We start from the raw sequence: 19,972 nt of genomic DNA, 5'->3' as shown, positions 1-19,972 counted from the left end.
CCAGTGCAATAAGGCAAAAATAAATAAAAATAAAAGGCATACAGATGGAAATAAAAACAAAAACTGCCCTTTATGTGCAGATAGCATAACTATCTATGTAGAAAGTCTCAAAGAATCTACCAAAAAAAACCGACTATAACTACTGCAAGAGATTCACAAGGCTGCAGAGTACAAGGTGAATATATAAAAGCTGCATATTAGGACAGAATGTTACAAAAAAAAAAACTTGAATTCAAAATACATAACAAACTCTCAAAATCAACAAACAAAAAAAGCCCTCTTTTAAAATAAGCAGAAGATTTTGAAAACCATTTCACATCAAGGACATATGATGGGCAATGATACACATGAAAAGATGCTTATCATTAGTCTTCACGGAAAACACAAATTAAAACCGAAATGAAATGCTACTACAAACCTATTATAATGGCTTTTTAAAAAATGACAATAATGTGTCAGGTGCAGTGGCTCAAGCCTGTAATCCCAGCAACTTGGGAGGTCAAGGAAAGAGGATCACTTGAGCCCAGGAGTTGGAGACCAGCCTGGGCAGCATGGTGAGACCGCATCTATATAAAAAAATAATAATTTAAAAAAAGTTAGCTAGACATGGTAGTACAACATGCCTGTAGTCCCAGTTATATGCAAGGTTGAGGCCAGGAGGATCACTTGGGCCCAGGAGTTTGAGGCTGCAGTGAGCTATGATCATGCCACATCTGTTTTAGTGGTCCTGTTTCTCTAACTAAATCCTGACTGATAAGCGAACTGTTTTCCAAAGTGGCTGTATCAATTGCATTCAAACTAGCAAAATATGACAGCACAACCTGGAGCCTACAAGGATGGGAAAAACCCTTGTAAGTAGTGACTGCCTTTGACCCTGATGGTATGCATGCTCTGCAGAAACTAAGGCTTTCTTCATGGTGCTAAACACACACACACCTTGCCCTGGAGTCAGAGATGACGAAGGGGGATTCTAGGGAAGACAGAGCAACTGCAGTCCCAACATTGCCTCATGCCAACAAAGTGGGCCAGCAGATAAACAAGAACACATATGAGCTACAAAAATGGCTGGTGCTTCACTTCTGTTCTCCAAATCCTGCACTAGAATTTCTCATGGCCCACCCTAAAGGGCAACATACCGGGAAGGGAATTCTGGAAAACGTGGTTCAGTCTGGCTACAGTGATATGTTATAAAGCTAACAAAGGTAATTTCTTATAAAGTTAGACATACAGTTATCATGTAAGACCCAGCAACCCCATGGCTCATATTTCCCAAGAGAAACAAAAACTTACATTCACTAAAACTAGCATACAAAATGTTTACAGCAACTTTATCCATAATCATCAAAAATCAGAAACAATTCAAATGCCCTTCAACAGGTGAATGAATAAACTGATTGTGGTGCATTCACACAATGGAATAGGTAATGAAAATGAACTACTGATATATGCAGCAACACTGATGAATACCAGATGGATTATGTTAAGTAAAATAAACCAAATTAAAACGTTACATACTACTAAATGATTCTACTTACACAGTGTTCAGAAAAAGGCAAAACTATAGGGATGGAGCATACATCAGTGGTTGCCAGGGTTAGGGCTAGGGTATCGTTGACTATAAAAGGGGAGACTTGACGGAAGAGGTGATGGAACTGTATTGTGTCTTGATTGTGGTGATGAGTTTTGTTCGTTTGTGGAGACAGAGTCTCACTCTATCACCCAGGCTGGAGTGCAGTGGCACGATCTTGGCTCACTGCAACCTCTGCCTCCCGGGTTTAAGCAATTCTTGTACCTCAGCCTCCCAAGTAGCTGGGACTACAGGCATGTGCCACCAGGCCCGGCTAATTTTTGTATTTTTTTGTAGAGATGGGGTTTTGCCATATTAGCCAGCCTGGTCTCAAACTCCTGGCCTCAAGTGATCTGCCCATCTCAGCCTCCCTAAGTGCTTAGATTACAGGTGTGAGCCACCATGCCCAGCCTTTTTTTTTTGAGATGAAGTTTTGCTCTATCACCCAGGCTGGAGTGCAGTGGCGTGATCTCAGCTCACTGCAACCTTCACCTCCTGGGTTCAAGTGATTCTCCTGCCTCAGACTATCGAGTAGCTGGCATTACAGGCCTGCACTACCATGCCCAGCTAATTTTTTTGTATTTTTAGTAGAGATGGGGTTTCACCATGTTGGCCAGGCTGGTCTCGAACTCATGACCTCAGGTGATCCAACCACCTCGGCCTCCCAAAGTGTTGGGATTAGAGGCATGAGCCACTGCGCCCAGACTATTCTTTTTTTTTTAAGAGACAGAGTCTCACTATGTTGCCCAGGCTGGTCTTGAGCTCCTGGGCTCAAGCGATCTTCCTGCCTCAGACTCCCAAAGTGCTGAGATTTCAGGTGTGACCCACCACACCCAGCCTGTGGTGATGGTTATGGGAGTATGCATTAATAAAAACTCACAGAACTTTAACTGTAAAAAACTGTAAAGGAGTGAATTTTACTGCGTATAAATTTTGAAATAAGTTAAATTAAGCTTTGGAATAAAGCTATCACTAAACACTAAATATAAAAATATCTATACCCAAATATGTGCCTTCTACACAATTTGTTCTTAAATGTACAAATACACAATAATATATTCATTCGGCCGGGCGCGGTGGCTCAAGTCTGTAATCCCAGCACTTTGGGAGGCCGAGGCGGGCGGATCACGAGGTCAGGAGATCAAGACCATCCTGGCTAACCCAGTGAAACGCCGTCTCTACTAAAAAATACAAAAAACTAGCCGGGCGAGGTGGCAGGCGCCTGTAGTCCCAGCTGCTCGGGAGGCTGAGGTAGGAGAATGGCATAAACCCAGGAGACGGAGCTTGCAGTGAGCTGAGATCCGGCCACTGCACTCCAGCCTAGGCGACAGAGTGAGACTCCGTCTCAAAAATAAAATAAAATAAAATAAAAAATTAAATAATATATTCATTCACTTGGGAAAACTAAGACACTGGAAGCAGAAAATAATCAATGATCACTTTTGGGTAGTGGGATGAAATCACTTTAAAAAACTCACCATTATGACACAGTTGCTCAGTGCTCAGGTAAAGGTCTAGTATTTAAGCAGAGGAGGCCCAGGAGACTTTTTGTTGCATACACTACCTGACAATTTCTAAAAGGACACTTCTTAAAACTTCATGTCATAAGAAATACATTGCCCCAACAACATCATGTACCTGTGATGGCATTATAGGAAATAACATTATTTGCATTTTATTTTCTACTAAGTTTATATATTACTTTTTTAAGTATGGAGAAAAAGAGGGGATGATAAGTTTAAAAACACTACCTACCACAAAAAGCACAAAACCCTTTGAGCAGTTTAACACTCTGACATTCTATCCTGTTTCTTTTACTTGACACAAGTAACCAATTCCAGTCTCCAAAATACAAGAAATCTAATCCGGACTGGCCCTCCAACAACCACCACCTAGGGGGCAGTCTCCAGGGTTAAAATCCACATTTCCCAGACTCCCTTGCATCTAAGATTCTGGGTATAATTTAGGTTGCACCATAGATGCACTGGCAAGACAGACAGATTTGGTACTAAAGGCACCCTGCTGGTGGGGTTTGAGGGAGAGACAGCACATTGGAGCCACAGGCAGAATGGTAGCTTCCTACTACCTAATGGTTTCTCATCACAGCAGGGATGGCAGTATCCTTAGCTGGCCCATTCTGAAGTGTGACTGTCAAAGTCACAATCTTGGAGGCCCAATCTGATGTGTATTTCTTCATCTTCCCTAGTACTTAATGTTTCAATAAGCTTTCTATTCAAACAAGCTAGGGTAAAACGAAAGAAAAACTAATATATACCATGCTACAAATCTGTAATTTTGTTAGACCATAAAGGCAACAAAAAAATCATCTAACAGTATTATTACTGTTATACTCATTTTCATTGTTAATTTTATCTGATACTGATGCCAGCCTCTATGTTCAAGTATACTGCACTAACCTACGGTTCACAGAGTTATCTTCTAGTCCTGTGTTAAGTGCCTAGGAGTGCTGTAAGTTTCACAGCTCAGTGTTTACCTTGCTATCTGCTCTTTTCTCTCTTTACCTATTAGAGACCCAGAGGAAATGCCAGTTAACTCCATCAAGCCTCTCCCACTTTGGCACACTGAATCCTTTTTAATATTCCTATATACTTGTTTATGTACTGACAGAAATAATTAATTATATTTTACTTGGGGGTATATTTCAATCTCTTGATTTTAACTATGAATTAATTCCTTGAAGCAAGGACCACATTCAATTTTTGTTGCATGCCTAGTGCCTTTTTGCAGGCCTGGCATGTTACTCGTACTCAGTAAATAACACTAGAACATAGAATAAGGTATTACATTCGGCGCAGGGAAAAGTATTTTCACTTTCGGTGTTTCTCACCTCCTACTCCTTTATCAGATCTGCAGGTTTTATTTATCTTTTTTTTTATTTTTATACTTTAAGTTCTAGGGTACATGTGCACAACATGCAGGTTTGTTACATACGTATACATGTGCCATGTTGGTGTGCTGCACCCATTAACTTGTCATTTACTTTAGGTATATCTCCTAATGCTGTCCCTCCCCTCTCCCCACAATAGGCCCCGGTGTGTGATGTTCCCCTTCCTGTGTCCAAGGGATCTCATTGTTCAATTCCCACCTATGAGTGAGAACATGCGGTGTTTGGTTTTCTGTTCTTGAGATAGTTTGCTGAGAATGATGGTTTCCAGCTGCATCCATATCCCTACAAAAGACAAGAACTCATCCTTTTTTATGGCTGCTTTATCTTTTTTGAATTTTCATTCAGCCTCACAGTGTAGACTTGATTCACTAGGTTTTATTCTTTGTAATTTCTATGTAGCTGTAGCTCTATTATAACTGCTATATTAATAACATTGCACTATTATGTTATTCTGACCATCTGAAGCTAAAAACCAATGCATTTTAAATTTTCAGCTGCGCATCCTACAAATTTAAATCATGGCATGTAACAAGTTAAGTATGAGTGAAGTTTTGCCAGAAGAACAAATTATCAGTGACACTAACAGTTTTAATTACCATGTCTGGGATTTAATTTATCAACCCATATTGGTAAGTAATAACTTTGTGTCAAACAATTCAGTAAAGATGCAGCAACATAAAAGGCAGGCTACTGACTCACATCAAAAATGTAATAGTCTATAAAGATTCTATTTTTGTAATTTAAAATAAAGGATGACTTCATAGAAAGCTATTTATGAAAATCTCAAATGGAAATTTCACCATTTCAAAGAAACCGTAAGTTTAATTAAAGACAATAAGTCCATAAACACAAAGACAAAACACAGTACATACTATAGTAGACAAGATGACCTGGTATTTACCCCACTGCATGGGGTAAATAAGTGAGGTGATAAATGTGTTAATTGTGGTAATCATTTCACAACGTATATGTATATCAAATCATCATACTGTATACCTTGAAAATATGTATTTTCTACTTGTCAATTATACCTCAGTAAAGCTGAGGGAAAAAAAATTTTAATAATAAAAAATATGCATAGGATACTCAGGGGTCCCCAATCCCTGGGCCACGAACTGGTTAGGAATTGGGCTGCACAGGAGGTGAGTGGAAAAGCCAGCGAAGCTTCATCTGTATTTATAGCCACTCCCCATTACTCCTATTGGCCCCTGAGCTCTGCCCCATCAGATCAGCAGCGGCATTAGATTCTCATAGGAGTGCAAACCCTATTGTGAACTGTGCATGCGAGGGATCTAGGTAGCATACTTCTTATGAGAATCTAATACCTGATGATCTGTCACTGTCTCCCATCACCCCCAGATGGGACTGTCTAGTTGCAGGAAAACAAGCTCAGAGGTCTCACTGATTCTCCATTATGGTGAGTCATATAATTATTTCATTATATATGACAATGTAATAATAATAGAAATGTGCACTTGCACAATAAACGTAATGCACCTGAATCATCCTGAAAGCTCCCTCCACTCCCAGTCCATGGAAAAACCGTCTTCCACAAAACTGGTCCTTGGTGCGAAAAATGTTGGGGATCATTGCTCTGTATCATTAAGAATCAAAGATCAAAAGCCCATAAAACAAATTCTCCTACTGTGCTTGGCAGAGGTCATTTCATTAAGGGTCCGCATCAAATTCAGGCTCAACAATTAGTAAGACAACTAGAAAAATACAGAAAGCTTAAAGCAGAACAACTAGTCTAAAAGCAGATATCAGACTGTTTAGTGCAAATGGTGAGAAGAGCTGACCATATTTTAACTCGGAACTCAGAGAGAGGTAAATAGGATAAATTAATATTGCCAAGGTTTACACCAAGAACACAGGACTTGCTGAGAGTGTGGGGATTTTTTTGTTTTGTTTTGTTTTTGAGATGGAGTCTTGCTCTGTCAGCCAGGCTGCAGTGTAGTGGTACAATCTCGGCTCACTGAAACCTCCACCTCCCTGGTTCAAGAGATTCTCCTTTCTCAGCCTCCTGAGTAGCTCGGGCTACAGGCGCGCGCCACCACGCCCGGTGAATTTTTTATATTTTCAGTAGAGATGGGGTTTCACCATATTGGCCAGGTTGGTCTCAAACTCCTGACCTCGTGATCCACCCACCTCGGCCTCCCAAAGTCCTGGGATTACAGACGTGAGCCACCATACTCAGCCTGATATTGTGGGTCTTAATACAACTAGTCCTCCGAATAATTATCAATTTCTCCCTTTACAAGACTAGCCTTCATTTTACTTTGAGCAGATAAAAGTTACAAACTTGCTAAATGAATACTGTAAGGTTTACCAGATTTCTAAAACAGAATATTCCCATCTCAACATTTTATTTTACTCATAATTTTCTACTTACAAAATCTTGCCGTATGTCATTGAAGTCTTTGCCATATTTTTCCAGTGCCTCTTCAAATAAGCTAGCTTCAGAGGCTGACCATTCCTCCATTTCATCTCTGCATAAAACAGGTCCTCCGAGTGGTACTAAGACACTAATGGCACTGCTCAAATCATAGCTGTGTCTATACAATGTATCCATAGCGTGAAACTAAAGAAACAAAATGAACAGAAAATATCAACCAGAAATGCAAACATGCTACATTATGTAAGAATAGAAACACTAAAATATATGATGTACTTAATTAACGATATACTTATTTTTAACAAATTTTAAACAGATTACTAAATAATTATTTAAGATATCATTTATTGCTTTAGAAAATGCAGACTTGTACCCTTATTTGGGGGGAGGGGAGCACCAGGTCTCCCTCTATTCTCAGGCTAGAGTGCGGCAGCAGCCTCCACCTTCTGGGCTCAAGCAATCCTCCTGCCTCAGCCTCCTGAGTAACTAGGACCACAGGCATATGCCACTACGCCTGGTTTTTTATTTTATATAGAGACGGGGGTCTCGCTATGTTGCCCAGGCTAGTCTTGAACTCCTGGGCTCAAGTGATCCTCCCACTATAGCCTCCCAAAACGCTAGGATTAAGTCTCTTTTATTTTTATTTATTTACCTTTTTTTTTTTTTTTTTTTTTTTTTTTTGGAGATAGGCTCTTGCTCTGTCACCCATGCTGGAGTGCAGTGGCATGGTCATGGCTCACTGTAACCTTGAAAGTCTAGCCAGTCCACACATGGTGGCTCACACCTGTAATCCCAGCACTTCGAGAAGCCAAGGTGGGAGGATCACTTGAGCCCCCAAGTTTTAAGACCAGTGTGGGCAACATAGTGAGACCCTGTCTCTACAAAAAAAAAAACAATTAGCCAAGCCTGGTTGTGCACGCCTATAGTCCCAACTACTCGGGAGGCTGGGGTGGGAGGATTGCTTGAGCCCAGGAGGTTGAGGCTGCAGTGAGCTGTGACTTATGCCACTGCACTCCAGCCTGGACAACAGAGTGACAGCCTACTTCAAAAATAAAAATTAATAAAAATATCAAAGTCACTTCAGCTCTTGTGCAAGGTATACAGCACAGCCATCCTTGACCAGGGAAACATATACAGATTATGTATCAGAGAGTGAGAAAAAAATATTCTCAGGTTGGATTAAGGAATCATGTACTAAGATGGAAAGAAAACAATGGAACACAGTATGATGTTTAAGACAAAATTATAAACATGCTGCACAGAAAAAGCAAAACAAAACAAAGTTACATATTCATGTTAATATGGTAACTTGGTTGAGGTTGTAGAAGACAAAGAATAGATGGCCAGGCTTGCTTGGAACAGCAAGGCCACTGTGGGTTTCTTATATATTTCAAGGGAGAGTGATTTGAAGCACAATTTGAAAGGAGAAAAGATAGAAGACACAATCACTGTAACGTTGAACTCCTGGGCTCAAGGTTACTTTTGCAAAAGTAACTTAGGTCTAGCTTACTTAAAAAGCATTTTCTGGCCAGACACAGTGGCTCACGCCTATAATCCCAACACTTTGGGAGGCCAAGGTGGGCAGAACGCTGGCACCCAGGACTTCAAGACCAGCCTGGGCAGCACAGTGAAATCCCATCACAAAAAAAAAAAAGAAAAAAGAAAAAAGAAAAAACAGGCATGGTGGCACATTGCCTGTAATCCCAGCTACTCAGGAGTCAGAGATGAGAAAATCACTTGAGCCCAGGAAGGTCGAGGCTGCAATGAGCTGAGATCGTGCCACTGCACCCCAGCCTGGGCAACAGAATGATGCCCTATTTTTTAAAAAAGAAGGCATTTTCCTCCAATCAGAACAATAACTAGGTTCTAAAACTTCAAGTTTTGAAAAACCTTTTATTTTATTTTCCTACTGGAAAGAGAGTCATTCATAGCATGTACATACATGTACTTATATGTATAACAGGAAAACTGAAAACCAGCACAATCAGCTCTGCCTATGTTGCAGATTAGCACATAGGTGCTGCAAAGTGATCTAATTCTTGCCCAAATGAGAACTAGTTCTGTTTTTCTCCCCATCTCTCAACCCCACCCAGACCTTCTAACACATGAACTTCAAGTCTTGCACCTTTTACACAATGTATCTCTTGCTATTTATTAAAAATTTCACAAATGGGGATAGCTTCACTTCTATGCAACAATAGAACTCTTAAAAATTTAGCTTTTGGCATAAGTTGTGCATCTCCAAGCCCGCTACCAGTCAAGGTCTCAGTGCCAGCTATGCCACTGCAGCTGTCACTATGGCCCATGAGAACACTGCTAACTCCAAGATCAAGCAGTTCTGGAGGTGCTTAGGGCTCCGGGATGCTGAATGAAGGTGCTCGTGGCCTTAGAAAAGAACCAGAGAAACCTAATACTGCTTTGGTTTTTTAAAGCATCACTTAGGAGTTGCTACCCCAGAAAATCCAGAAATAGAACTGCTTTCCCTAGAATTGACAGAAATGAAAGATAAATATGAACCACCTCAGGTGAAGTGTGCAGGATAGAATTCTTCTCAGTTGAAAAGACACTAAAAACTGGTTTTGTATAACTTGAATAGTTTGTATACTATATAATCTTTTCTAGATAGATGCTACAGAATTCTTTTAATATGTTACATTCACCTATCACACTTTACTATTATAAACACACTTAGAATCATCTATAAATACTCAATATAAATTGTTTTGAATCTTAAAGCAGAAGAATCCAAAGTGAGGAAAAAAAAAAAAAAAAAAACTAAACACATCCATCTAATTCATTACCCTAAAAGATATTCTGTTTATTAGTCTGATGAGGAATTATGGTGCTGTTTGTATTTTTGCCAATGAAGTTTAGCATAGAGGTAATCCTTGGTGTAGCTTAAAAAATGAGCACAGGTACAGTCATTCTTTAAAATGAAGAGGGCACTGTTGTTTATATTTTCTGTAGGCAGCTGGAGAGATCTGTGTGTCACACGATGCTTCTGCATGGGTTCCCATTAATTTTCTGTTCCTGTTTATATAATGTGGAACAAATAACTCTGATTTGCCACCATTGTGCCTTAGGTAACTGTGTGTGCCAGTCAGAAATCTGACACCACGTTTTCCTTCTAGGCTATCATGCCCTATCCGATCATCTTTCCTTGCTTCGCTCTATGCTTTAGTGAAGCCTAGTTGCACATTGGCCTTTCTGTGCTGTTTTCAATTCGCTTAATGATAGCAGTTACACCAATTGTAACTTATATAACTTTAAACAGAATCACACTGTTCCCTGCCTTACTTAGTTGCTTAGTTGAGCACAGAACAAAGGCAACATAAAATCTGGGGTTCACACACAAGTTGGGATGAGAAGGGGAGTGAGCCATAATATCATAGAAAATTATACTTTCTAAGTATAATCGCAGTGATGTTTCTCTCAAAGTATTTTTCTAGCCCTGAATTCATTTTACCTTCATTATTCCTGTGAAGTAGGTAGGGCAAGTACAAGGGGAAGTTGGGTGCTGAATTTTTAGGTCAAAGACTGATATTAATACAAAGTATTTGCTAACTGTAGAACCTGGGGCAACACATCAGTTAACTGCTGAGACTCACTTTCCTTGTTTGTTAAATGAGAAAAATATCCATGCTGCCTACCTCAGAGGCCTATGAGGGTCAAATGAGAATGTATGTGAAAGATCTTTTCTTATTTGTATTTTTTTAAAAATACCTTTTAAGTGATCCCTCATTATCTGGTAGGAGACTGTAGGAGAGCTCAAATATCAACTAATATCTATTAAAGTGAAAACATTATTAGCAAAAGTATGCACTAATATGTATATATATGTACGTATACACACACACACAGTGATGTTATTAACCAAGATAATAATAAGTGTATAGATTATGAATTTGTTCACAGAGTAACAGCAGTATTTAGAACATGTAAACATGTTTAGGTACAGTAAATAAATGCTTTAACAAGGGTTGACATCTCACTTAAAATCAATCATTGGTGCTGGATGCAGTGGCTCACACCTGTAATCCCAGCACTTTGGGAGGTCAATGCAGGCAGATCACCTGAGGTCAGGAGTTTGAGACCAGCCTGGCCAATATGGTGAAACTCCGTCTCTACAAAAATTAGCTGGGTGTGGTGGCAGTCGCCTGTCATCCCAGCTACTAAGGCCGCCCCTGAGGCAGGGGAATCACTTGAACCCAGGAGGCAGAAGTAGCAGTGAGCTGAGATCATGCACTCCAGTCTGGGCGACAGAGTGAGACTCCATCAAAAAGAAAAAAAAAAAAAATCATTGGATTCCACAAAATAAAACTAGGGATTTCATGATCAATTTCCTAGTTATAATCACAGCAAAGGCCACTGGCCACACGTAGTCTTTTGTTGCAAGTGTCACAACCATGGAACAATTGACTTCCAACTTTCAAGTGAACTTCCTCTCACTCTTCTGCAGCAGAGGTTGGGGAAAAAAAAAAAAAGAATTGAACTTGGTTCTTCAGCTTTTGCTCTGCAAATTTCAGAATCAGCTAAATTCTGTAGCTAACCTCACTAGACAGACTGTGCAGTTTAGCTGTAGTATGTACTTTTACACACTTCTACATCAGCTCTGAAAATAATGTAGTAGACCCCATTATTCATGATTTTACTTTCCAAGGTTTCAGTTACCCATAGTCAAGTACAGTCTGAAAATAGATGAATATAGTACAATAAGATGTTTGTGTGTGTGAAAGAGAGACAGAGAGGGAGCACACTGTATTAGTCTGTTTTCACACTGCTGATCAAGACATACCTGAGACTGGGCAATTTACAAAATAAAGAGGTTTAATGGACTTACAGTTCCACACGGCTGGGGAGGCCTCACAATCATGGTGGAAGGCAAGGAGGAGCAAGTCACATCTTATGTGGATGGCAGCAGGCAAAAAGCAAGAGGTTGTGCAGGGAAACTCCCATTTTTAAAACCATCAGGACCAAGTACGGTGGCTCACACCTGTAATCTCAGCACTTTGGCAGGCCAAGGTAGGTGTACTGCCTGAGCTCAGGAGTTTGAGACCACCCTGGACAACATGGTGAAGCCCCGTCTCTACTAAGATACAAAAAATTAGCCAGGGATGGTGGCACGTGCCTGTAATCCCAGCTACTCAGGAGGCTGAGGCAGAAGAATCACTTGAACCTGGGAGGCGGAGGTTGCAATGGGTCGAGATTGCGCCACTGCACTCCAGTCTGGGCGACAGAGCAAGACTCCATCTCAAAAAAAATAAAATAGCCAGGCACAGTAGCTCACGCCTGTAATCCCAGCACTTTGGAAGGCCGAGGCAGGCAGATCACGAGGTCAGGAGATCGAGACCATCCTGGCTAACATGGTGAAACCCTGTCTCTACTAAAAATACAAAAAATTAGCCAGGTGTGGTGGTGGGCACCTGTAGTCCCAGCTACTCTGGAGGCTGAGGCAGGAGAATGGCGTGAACTCGGGAGGTGGAGTTTGCAGTGAGCCGAGATGGCGCCACTGCACTCCAGTCTGGGTGACAGAGCAAGACTCCGTTTCAAAAAAAAAAAAAAAAATGACAAAACTGAAAGATTAAAAGATATTTTAAAATGCTAACATTCCTCAAAATGAAAATAATGTATCTTTTTCTTTTGAGACAGGGCCTCACTCTGTTGCTCAGGTTGGAGTGCAGTGGCATGATCTCAGCTCACCGTAACATCTGCCTCCTGGGCTCAGGTGATCCTCCCACCTCAGCCTCCCAAATAGCTGGGACTACAGGTACATGCCACAATGCCCAGCTAATTTTTGTATTTTCAGTAGAGACAGAGTTTTGCCCTGTTGCCCAGGCTGGTCTCTAACTCTTGGGCTCAAGCGATCTGCCTGCCTTGGCCTCCCAAAATGCTGGGATTACAAGCATGAGCCACCGCACCCAGCCAAAAGAAATTTTTATAATTAACAGGGGCCCTGAAACCAGTCACAGAATTAAGTGCATTTTTCTCAGCTGATACTACACCAACCACTCAAATCGTGAATGGATTTTCAGTTTTGTGTTCATGTTAAATGAATGAAATTGCTTTTCTTAGGAGTACTTTTTAAAATGATGATGGGCTGTTACCTAATAAGGCTTCAAAGAACCGAAGTAGTATATTAGCCTTCACCAAGTGATTACGACAAAAAGTGATTATATTCGTTGTTTCAAAGATTCTACTCTTTAGTGTTCAGTTTGTGTTCCTGAACACTGAAGGAACCATTTGCTTTCAGAGGAGGAGCTCCTGTACTGTCTCAAATCAAATGAGAAAGAATACATTAGAATTACTGCTGACCAGGAGCTATGAAACCTCCAAAGCGCACATTTATACCACAGACCAAAGGAGAGTACAGTAAAGGTCACAATGTGTAGAAAGTAAACACTCATCAGGTGTGTACACTCTGGAGTTACCAGGAAATAATTCCTTTGAAACTGATCAACTTCATAAAGGAAACCAGAGGATCATATTATGTGCCAGAAGTCCATACAAACCCCATCTTTCTGATACACACAGAAGTTTCTTTTGAATGGACTTTATGTAGTCTAATCTTACCCTTAAGAGCTTTACATGAATACAGTTTCTGTAACAGAAGAGACAAAATCCAGTAGAAAAGATGTAGGGTAAATAAAGAAAACAAGCTAAGAAAAGACACAGTCACATAACACAGGACCAAAGACTTGTGGTTATATTATCAGTAAGGTAATACAAATTTGAAATGCCAGAGAAGTTTGAAAAAATGAACAATTAATTGATTGTGAGAGAAGGCGGAATAATGATTTCCTAACTGGAGAAGAGCAGAAGGGAAGCTGTTGAGACACTGGTAATGTTCTTTACCATCTAGTGATGGTTATACGAATATACACACAGGTAAAAATGTTTAAGCTGTGTAAAAAACTGTAGGGCACTCTATATATGTTACCATATGTACACCTCAATTTAAAATAAGAAAAAGAATTTTGAGGCTGGGTGTGGTGGCTCACACCTGTTAATCCCTGCACTTTAGGAGGCCAAGGCAGGCGGATCACGAGGTCAGGAGTTTGAGATCAGCCTGGCCAACAGAGTGAAAGTCCATCTCTACTAAAAATACAAAAATTAGCCGGGTGTGGTGGCACGCACCTGCAGTCCCAGCTGCTCAGGAGGCTGAGGCAGGAGACTCACTTGAACTCGGGAGGCGGAGGTTGCAGCGAGCAGAGACCATGCCATTGCACTCCCGTCTGGGTGACAGAGTGAGACTTTGTCTCCAAAAAAACAGAAAAGAAAAGAAAAGAAATAGTTGGCCAGGTACATTAGCTCAGGCATGTAATCCCAGAGCTTTTGAGAGGCCTTGGGAAGCCAAGGCAGGAGCTCAAGACCAGTCTCAGCATTAATTTTTTAATTTTAAAATTTAATTAATTAAAAAATTTTAATTAGCTGAGCACAGAGTTGAGTGCCTATACTTAAAAAAAAAAGAAAAAGAAAACTAGGCCAGGTGCAGTAGCTCACGCCTCTAATCCCAGCACTTTGGGAGGCCAAGGCAGGCAGATCATGAAGAGATCAAGACCATCCTGGCCAACATGGTGAAACCCCGTGTCTACTAAAAATACAAAAATTAGCTGGGTGTGAAGGCGCGTGCCTGTAGTCCCAGCTACTCGGGAGGCTGAGGCAGGAGAATTGCCTGAAACCAGGAAGTAGAGGTTGCAGTGAGCTGAGATCGGGCCACTGCACTCCAGCCTGGTGACAGAGTGAGACTCCATCTCAAACAAACAAACAAACAAACAAAAAAAAAAAAAAAAGAAGAAGAAGAAAACTAAACTAAAAGTCTTCCCTCCAGATTAAATACTTTGCAAAGATACCATGTTTTCAATAGAGATACCAATACACATTGCACGATCCATTCAAATCTAAATTGTAAAAATCATAAGAAACCCAGCACAAGCTGTTCTCTCTGCCAAAAAGCAGTGAAGGTGTTGTCACATTTCATCTCATTCATAACAGATGGAGATGACAAAAAGCAGTATTTTAGGAGAAAGACTGACAAGGAAATCTTGGCAGTGGAATTCTCATCTTTTGTTAAGCAGAACCACACGATGGGTAGATTGGACTATTGTTCAGCAAACATTCACTCCCTACCCCACACCGCCACAGGAGAGTATTCTTCCATTCCACTGAGGTTGGGCTTGGCCATGTGACTTGCTTGGCAAACAGGATGTTAGGATATGTGACATAACCGAGCCTTGACAAGTGTTTGCACATTTGGCCTTGCCCCCTTGTGCTACTGAGTTTTGTCCATGGAGGATGAGAAATACGTGGAGCAGATCTGGACCCAACCTACAGCTTGGCACCTACATCAGAGCCCAGTCTAGCTCAGCAGAATCCCAGACAATCTGCAGATGAGTGTATCAGAAATTAATGCTTGTTGTTATAAGCCACCGAAATTTGGGCAGTGTAATAGATGTGTTTTCCTCTTTGAGAATAAAGAACTTAATTCACCCAGTTGCCAGAAGTGTTGTGAACAAGACAGTCCTCAGCTGCTGATCTTTTTTGGAATTATTTCAATTCAAGAACAATTCATCGTGAAAGCCCACCCACCCTTCCTGGAGCAACCTGCATCCAATAATGCAGGGCTGTAAAGGCCCAGCTTTTCACCCTGATTTGGGATGCCACAAATTAGCTGGAGTCAGCTGAGGCTGAAGTGGACTGTATCCACCTCCTCCCACTAGCCAATCCTGCCTCCTTCCCTCTTATTCCACAAGTGTTGATCCCAACGGTAATCCCTAATAAATTTCCCGCATAAAAACTGCTATCAGAATCTGCTTCCAGAGAACCCAACTGTAAATGTTAAAGAACCAACTTTAATAATGTAAAATGCAGTATTATGACAACAGCTAACTGATACACATATACTATATTCAATACTAACTACAAATGCTCTGCAACTTACGGCTATGTCCCAACAAACTCATCATAGGTTGAAAATATCGTAAGTCAAAAATGCATTTAATACCCTGAAAAACCCATTGTAAAAAACAAAACAAAACAAAACAAAAATTGTTAAGTTGAACATCCTAAGTCAAGGACCATTTGTATTGATTTGTTCAGTTACAATTTCACAAAAACTTCACATATATACCTCCTACAGGAATTACAACATTCAGAATATCACATCTATTTAAAAATTAACGACCACATGGTTTTTTTCCAAGCAGAGGAAGATTATAATAAACTCTCATGAGTAAGTTTTTCATATGCAGGTCTGGTGCAGGGGCCCACACTTGTAATCCCAGCACTTTGGGAGGTCAAGCGGGGGGTGGATCACTTGAGGCAGGAGTTCAAGCCCAGCCTGGCCAACATGGCAAAACATCATTTCTGCTAAAAATACAAAAATTAGTTGGGCATGATGGTGTGTGCCTGTAATCCCAGCTACTTGGGAGGCTGAGGCAGGAGAATCGCTTGAACCCGGGAGGCAGAGGTTGCAGTGAGCTGAGATTGCACCACTGCACTCCAGCCTGGGTGACAGGGCCAAACTCCATCTCAAAAAAAAAAAAAAAGTTTTTTATATGTAAAAAAGTGTGCCATCCACTTTCAATTTTTGCTTTAATGCATAGATGTAACAAAATCTTCATCCAACAAACTTGCTAAGACTTAGCTGGCATTCACTCAAATCAACCTAACAGACACCCTGAGTCATGTTCTTGTGTGTACCTTTTGATCACTTTTTTTTTTTTTTTTTTTTTGGAGATGGAGTCTTGCTCTGTGGCCCAGCTAGAGTTCAGTGGCGCAATCTCAGCCCACTTCAATCTCCACCTCCCAGGCTCAAGAGATTCTCGTGCCTCAGCCTCCTAAGTAGCTGGGATTACAGGCACCCACCACCATACCCGGCTAATTTTTTGTATTTTTAGTGGAGACAGGGTTTCACCATGTTAGCCAGGCTGGTTTCGAACTCATAGCCTCAAGTGATCCACCTGCCTCGGCCTCCCAAAGTGCTAGGATTACAGGCGTGAGCCACCGCACCTGGCCTACTTTTTTTTTTTTTTTAAATAGAGAGGAGGACTTACTATGTTGACTCAGGCTGGTCTCAAACTCCTGGCCTCAAGCTTTTAAGTGATCATCCCACCTCAGCCTCCCATGTACCTGTGATTACAGGTGTACACCAACATACCTGGCTCTTTTTTATTATTATCACAAGAAAGCTACAGGCGACAATAGGTCACAGTGACCCCATGTCCCTAGATGTCATTTCCAAACTTACTATGAGCGTAATAAAAAGTTATTGCTACCTGGCTGTGATTCTTGGCACAAACCAGACAAATATATGAAAACAACTGTGTGAAGACACTGGAGAACCAATACAGGCAAGGAGAGGTGACGATCCCTCTGAAAAGTGTAATAGTTGAGCTTCCACACTGACCTTGGCCTTTATCATGAGGATACTATCTAGACTGCTATATGGTGAAATACAGCCAAACAGCAAGTTTCCTTTTTCACTAGTCTGATGTGACAAGAATCAGAACTTGATGTTGCCAGAGTCAGTAAGGCCCAGGGACAAAATACTGGGGAGGATCCTATTCCAGGCCCTAATGGAAATCTCAAGACATGGAAAAAATTGGTAGCACACATGTTCTCTGACCATATTCTCAAAGGCAATTAAAATAGGTGGATGAGCCACACTTCCTTCTAAATTAACTCACAAGTTAAATTAAAAATTACAAGGCAAATTAGCAAATATTTAGAACCAAATGATAATAAAAATACTACATACTAAAAGATATATGCTACAGCCAAGGTGATAACTAGAGGGACATTTACAATCTTATATGTTTATCACGAAAAGTAATGAATTTTAAAAAGGTCTTTAAAGGGCTAGCAAAAGAATATCAGAGTAAACCTAAAGAAAAGCAGAAGAAAATAAGAGTAAAAATAAATAGAATATGTACCATGTTTTTAAATTAACAAAATTAAGTTCCCATTCTTTTAGATAACTAATAAAGAAACATCAGGCAATACAATCAAGAAAAAAAAGGGGATGTGATACGTATAAACGATAACAAGAATAAAAGTCTATTTGTAACTACAAATATAGCAAACTTTTAAAATATTATAAAAATTATGTTAACAAATTTGAAAATTTAGGGGGAAATATATAATCTCCTAGATGGACATAACTGACCAAAATGGACTTAAGTAGAACAAAAATTTATTCTAATTATAAATCAAATTATAACCATAACCCACAATGAAGGACATTCTACAAAATAAGCGGCCTGCGTTCTTCAAAATACCATGGTCGTAAAACACAAAGACTAAAGAGTCGTTCAGGAATGAAGGAGACTACGAAGATACAACAACTAAATGTCATAAGTGATTCACAAGGAGATCTTGGGCCAGAATTTTTTTTTCTTTTGCCATAAAGAACATTACTGGGACAACTAACAAATCCGAATAAAGTCTCTAGATTAGACAATAGTATTGTAACAAGGTTAATTTCCTAAGTCTGATTATTATACTGAACTAATATATGAGAATATCCTTGGTTTTTATTTTTAGGAAATACTCTCCCAAATATTTAGCAGTAGAGGGACATTTATTCTGAAATTTTACTTTCAAACTCTAACACTATATATATATTATTAGTTCTTGAGTTTATGGGAGGCCATTATTTTGTTCTGAGCTCCTGCACTAGGCCCCAGCAGATCAGACTAAAAGGCAGTCACTTGTGCTAAGTGCCAAGATTCACAGCAACCAATCAGAAGGGGCCAGTTTACCTGAGTAGGCATAAGGAAGTCCCCTCTATTTTAAGGAAAGCAACTTTGAAATAACCAATCTGCTTCTTGTTCCCTGTTTCTGCTTTTCTTCAGCCCTTTTCTGTCTATAAAGCCAACCACCTCTGCTAAGCTCATCAGAATGCTCGTTCTACTTTATAGATAGAATACATGAAAGCCAATTAGATGCTTAAACTAAATTCTATAATTTGTGTCTTTTGACAATAATAATAATAATAATAAAGGAAATGTGGTAAAGATGGTAACAACTGGGGAATCTGGATGATGTGAATACAGGAAGTCTTTGCACTATTTTTGTATTATCACAAAATACCAAGTTTTAAGACTATTTTTTCTTTGTGTTTTTTTTTTGAGACGGAGTTTCGCTCTTGTTGCTGGCATGCAATGGCACAATCTCAGCTCACTGCAACCTCTACCTGGGTTCAAGCAATTCTCCTGCCTCAGCCTCCCAAGTCGCTGGGATTACAGGCATGTGCCACTACGCCCAGCTAATTCTTTGTGTTTACCAGAGATGGGGTTTCACCATATTGGTTTCACCATGTTGGTCAGGCTGGTCTCGAACTCCTGACCTCAGCTGATCTACTTGCCTTGATCTCACGCCTGGATTACAGGCATGAGCCACCATGTCCAGCCATGCCCCACCATGCCCAGCCAGTTTTAGGAAATTATAACCTCAAGACTTCCACTAACTCATGCTTGTAAATACAAATCTTTCCACCAATTATCCTAGACAAAGTTGCTAAAACAATTCTCTATTTCTCCCAAGTTCAAATCTACAGTGCTTTCCTGATGTTTCCTATATTCATGTGAAATTTGTAGGAGAAAAAGTAAAAGGCTGTATTTACCCCAAAAAAGAAAAAAAACTCATTAAAGCTTAAATTTAAAAGGAAAAGATGGATTAATAGACCATAACACACACAAACAATTCTCCTAGGATAGTCTGCAGCGTCTCCACACTCATCTGTAATAGATCATCAACAAAAAGACATGTGTGTAATGTAGAATATTATTGCCTTAATGATGTATTTAGCAGGAAGAAAAATTTCATGTTTCCTATTTTTTAATGCAGTGCTAGTCCATTAGTACTAATTCTAATTTTATAGCCTTGGAAACATGAACAGTACCCATCATAAGTTTTTCATGAGTTTTTAAAAGTTATATGCATCCCCATCAATTTTATGCCCATTTTGAAGTCTAGACTTCTAACATAAGTTGATACCTAAAATGCTAATCAAAAGATTTATATTTTCTGGCCAGGCGCAGTGGCTCACGCTTGTAATCCCAGCACTTTCGGAGGCTAACGTGGGCAGATCACTTTGAGGTCA

General features: G+C 40.1%; 1 protein-coding gene across 8 annotated transcripts in view; it reads right to left on the bottom strand.

Annotated features, from left to right (window-relative positions):
- LOC105464917 (metastasis associated 1 family member 3) overlaps nt 1–19,972 on the bottom strand; it is a 261,198-nt gene that overhangs the window by 65,642 nt on the left and 175,584 nt on the right. For all 8 annotated transcript variants that reach the window (XR_011611651.1, XM_071076627.1, XM_071076621.1 and 5 more), the window contains exon 9: nt 6,868–7,056. Coding sequence is in view for 7 of the 8 variants with exons in the window: in XM_071076627.1 (XP_070932728.1) it covers nt 6,868–7,056 (189 nt within the window). In the remaining variant the exon portion in view is untranslated. The remainder of the gene's footprint in view (nt 1–6,867; nt 7,057–19,972) is intronic.

This window comes from Macaca nemestrina, chromosome 13 (assembly GCF_043159975.1).
Source record: "Macaca nemestrina isolate mMacNem1 chromosome 13, mMacNem.hap1, whole genome shotgun sequence".
Classification (NCBI taxonomy): Eukaryota; Metazoa; Chordata; class Mammalia; order Primates; family Cercopithecidae; genus Macaca; species Macaca nemestrina.
The sequence above is the reverse complement of the archived record's forward strand: the minus strand, read 5'-3'. Positions and strand labels throughout refer to the sequence as shown.